The sequence below is a fragment of the Quercus lobata genome, chromosome 1, assembly GCF_001633185.2.
Source record: "Quercus lobata isolate SW786 chromosome 1, ValleyOak3.0 Primary Assembly, whole genome shotgun sequence".
In the NCBI taxonomy this organism is placed as follows: domain Eukaryota; kingdom Viridiplantae; phylum Streptophyta; class Magnoliopsida; order Fagales; family Fagaceae; genus Quercus; species Quercus lobata.
The window spans coordinates 32,110,172-32,114,519 of NC_044904.1; the positions used below are offsets into that span (position 1 = coordinate 32,110,172).

The following is a 4,348-nucleotide window of genomic DNA, read 5'->3' on the forward strand; positions in this document are numbered from 1 at the left end:
AAGTCGTGACCAATCAAGTAAACGGAGATTATGAATGCAAGGGGGAAAGGTTGAAGAGATATCTTGATCAAGTAAGGGCGAGTGCCAACGGGCTAAAAGCGATGGTCGTCCAAATACCAAGGGGAGAAAATGAGCTCGCCGATCGTCTAGCGAAGACCGCTTCAGCAGAACTTATGGTGACACCGGGTAATGTACTTTCCTTTGTTCAACTCTTTCCACTAATAGACCCCGACAACATGCAGGAGATACACTCCGAAAGAAACTGGACTACACAGATAACTTCATACTTGAAGGACGGGTTACTGCCACAAGAGAAGGAGGCAGCGAGAAAGCTAAAAGTCCAAGCGTTAAGGTTCGTCTTGATAAAAGACATTCTTTACAAGAGAGGTTTCTCCCGCCCTTATCTAAGATGCCTCGGGGTTGAGGAGGCAGACTACGTAATGAGGAAAGTTCACGAAGGGATATGCGGGAACCATTCTGGATCGCGGTCACTGGTGCACAAACTGGTACGAGCTGGGTATTACTGGCCAACCATGCAGAAGGATACCGAGTCTTACGTTAAAAGCTGCGACAAATGCCAGAGGTTCAGCAATTTTATCGGACGGCCAGCTGAAGAGCTGACCCCTATAACGGCTCCATGGCCGTTCGCTCAGTGGGGACTAGATATCATGGGACCTTTCCCAACGGCGGTAAGGCAGCTAAAGTTCTTGGTAGTGGGTATTGACTACTTCACAAAATGGGTAGAAGCGGAAGCCTTGGCCACCATTACAGAAAAGAACATTAGAAGTTTTGTCTGGCGGTGCATCGTATGCAGGTTCGGTATTCCTAGAGTCCTAGTCTCAGATAACGGGAGGCAGTTCGACAACGGCCACTTCCGAGATTTCTGCACACAGCTAGGAATAAAAAACCACTACTCATCACCCGCCCATCCTCAGGCTAATGGCCAGGTTGAAGTCACGAACCGATCCCTGCTAAAGATTATCAAGACTCGGCTCGAGGGGGCAAAGAGCATATGGCCCGATGAATTGCCGAGCATACTGTGGGCATACAGGACAACGGTGAGGACTCCAACAGGAGAGACGCCATTCCGACTGACATACGGGAGTGAGGCGGTCATCCCAGCAGAAGTTGGGCTCACAAGCTACAGGGTTCACAACCATGACGAAAGCAGGAACGACGAATCCATGAGGCTACAACTGGACCTGATAGATGAGGTAAGGTCGGCGGCGGAACAAAGGATCGCTAGATACCAGGATCGCATGGCCAGACATTGCAACTCCCGGGTCCGACACAGAAACTTCCAAGTAGGAGACCTTGTACTCGGGAGGGTCATAGGTACAACTAGAGACCCCACACAGGGAAAACTCGGCCCCAACTGGGAAGGACCTTATAGAGTCACGGCATGGAAAAGGAAAGGAACATACCACCTGGAGACAACAGACGGAGAGAAGCTACCGCATCCATGGAATGCCGAGCACTTGAGAAAATACTACCGCTGATAGTAATACGGCGAACGGCAACCATGTTTCTTTTTGGCTTTTTATGTTTTTTATAAGTTTTTCATTTTACTGTTTTTCTTTTGCTACAATCTTGTCGTGCCTTTTTTAAGCCCAGGGGGGCAGGCACTTTTCCTTTACGCATCTCTATAATTAGATACAATTATGATCTTCTACTTGGATGTCATTCCAATTGTTCACAAAGATAACGAGAGCTAGTTAAAAGTCCATGAGACGGACACAAAATAAAGTCCACAAGATGGACGGAGCATCCAATAGGTATGACAACTTAAAGTCCACAAGATGGACGGATACAAGATAAAGTCCATAAGATGGACGGAGCATCCCACAGGGATGATATCATCCTACAGGGATGATTACTTGAAATCAACAAGATGGGCGTCCGACGGATCGTCCCTGAAGGATAACTACATAGTCCACAAGATGGACGGATCTCCATAACAGTAAAAGAACAAGTCCATAAAGTGGACGGTGTAGCCGCCACAAAGTGGACGGATCACCCCTAACGGTGAATAATTTTACAAGTCCACAAAGTGGACGGATCACCCCTAACGGTGAATAATTTTACAAGTCCACAAAGTGGACGGATCACCCCCTAACGGGTAATAATTTTACAAGTCCACAAAGTGGACGGATCACCCCCTAACGGTAATAATTTTACAAGTCCACAAAGTGGACGGATCACCCCTAACGTGAATAATTTTACAAGTCCATAAAATGGACGGAACAGCCGCCGCAAAGCGGACGGATCACCCGAAACGGGAATAATCTTACAAGTCCATAAAGTGGACGGTATAGCCGCCACAAAGTGGACGGATCACCCAAAACGGAGAATAATTTTATAAATCTGTAAAGTGGACGGATAATATTTCCTATACATAAAGTGGACGGGTCCGATTAGAAGTGAGCAAAGCTTTTTAAAGTGAACGGATCAACAGACCGGTTTGTACAAATTAACATACAAATAGACGGAGAGAAAAATCCTTAACGGATACAAATACTTTACCAGCAACAAAAATATGCGTAAACATATATATTGAAAGAAAAACATTGTTCGGTGCAAAAGCTGAGTTAAAACAAACCGTCTTCAAAGTACAGAAAACATATAAATAAGAGGACGGATCCTCCTCAAAATTTACAAGAAATTAATCTGCTTTATTGGGGTCGGCAACAGGAACCTCAGTCGGCACAGCGGACTCTCCGTCACCCTGAGCTGTTTCGTCTCCGAAAAGGTCCTCCGTATTGTCTGAGGCGACGGGCAGAGCAGATGTCTGATCTTGATCACTGACGGATATCATGGACACGTCCAGATCTGGGTAGGCCTTTTTTATCTGACGGAGTGCATCGTCGAAGCCTTGAAGGAACGATCCCCCCAGCTCCTTCAACAATGCCTCAGAGTCGCGATACTCGTTGACGGCATCATCCTTGGCCTGACGGAGTTTCTTCTTCAAGTCCTTTACTTCATCTTCCTTTCCCTTCAAGGCCTTCCCAGCTTCTTCCGTCCTCTGTTCGAACTCTTTCCTGGTCTTCTCAGACAGTTCAAACTTCTGCTCCATTGTGGACTTCCACTTATACAGTTGGCTAAGCTCCTCCTCCGTCTGCCCAGCCTTTGTCCGTACACGCTCCAGAGCCGCTTCACGGTTGAGGCAGCGATCCATCAAGCCCTTCATCATAACCAAGGACTGAAATAGGCAAAATTAAAGTGTTAAATAGAAAACTAAGAGTGGACGGGCATACAATGACGGATATAAAAAAAAAAACGGTTACCTGTCCAACGGCGAATAAACCCGTCTCCCCCATTGCCTCCGTCGAATGATTCCCCAGATCCTCGTAATCCTCTGCGGAAATTATCGACGAAAGTTTCTCCAAGGCATACTTCGAGTCGTCACGGAGAAGGGAAGGGGGCTTCTCCTCGTTGACGGGTGGGGCATGCATTAAGCCCTTACCGGTTCCATGTTTGGCTTGGGTGACGGTCTTAACACCCTCAGCCATCAAGCCCACAACGGGTTCCAATGAAACCTTCGGCTGCTTGTATGGACGGTCAGACTTTGGCGGCTGCTTCCTCTTAGCCGACGACCCCGGCATCTTAGGAACCACAACTTCACCCGTCTTCTTTTGCTCGACGGCTAGTGATTTTATCATCGCCCTTCTCTTTGCGTCGTCCATTTCTGCAAATACAGGACGGATTAAGATTTTTACTCAAATTAAAAGCTAAATTCAAGAGTAAAAGTTGACGGACTCACGTTTGTGTATTCTTTCGTCGTATGCAATGGCCTCGCGAGTAGGTTCTGGACCGTCACAATACCAGTGTATTGTTTTTGGGTTCACTAACTTGGCCCAAGTCCTTTCTTCCGGCTTAGTTTTTCTGCAAATCTCTTCAAGGAAACTGAATTCCTCAAGGCTAACTTGCGGGCGCCGTCTACCTACAGAGAAAGACGATCAGAATATACACATAAAAATGGACGGATATGAAAAGCAGAACAAAACTAAGACGGGTGCATACGCAATTGATTTATCACTACCCAGGTTGTGTCAACGGGCAGGTACTCCGTCTCCCCTGGATGGTTCATCCATCTGTTACCCTCCAGGAAGAAGTAACGACTCTTCCAGTCTCTATTTGAGTCTGGGGTCTCAAAGATCACCTTCAACAAGGGGCTCCGACTAGCAAAACTATACATCCCCCTTGACCCAGAAATCTCGTCTAGACGGTAGCAGTGAAGAAATTCACGGACCGTCAGTCTCCTCTCTCCGTTCAACCATGCACCATAGAGAATCTCCATGGCTATGAAGACTCTCCAGGCGTTAGGGGATATCTGTGTGACAGACAACCC

At 47.1% G+C, this 4,348-nt stretch overlaps 1 protein-coding gene across 1 annotated transcript; it reads right to left on the reverse strand.

Annotated features, from left to right (window-relative positions):
* Window positions 1-2,662: 2,662 nt before the first annotated feature.
* Window positions 2,663-3,829, reverse strand: LOC115952645. The gene is made up of 3 exons (XM_031069828.1): window positions 3,761-3,829; window positions 3,285-3,685; window positions 2,663-3,199 (listed from the first exon to the last, which is right to left on the reverse strand). The coding sequence occupies exons 2-3, from the start codon at window positions 3,681-3,683 to the stop codon at window positions 2,663-2,665; spliced, it is 936 nt and encodes a 311-aa protein (XP_030925688.1). The 5' UTR covers window positions 3,684-3,685; window positions 3,761-3,829.
* Window positions 3,830-4,348: the final 519 nt, after the last annotated feature.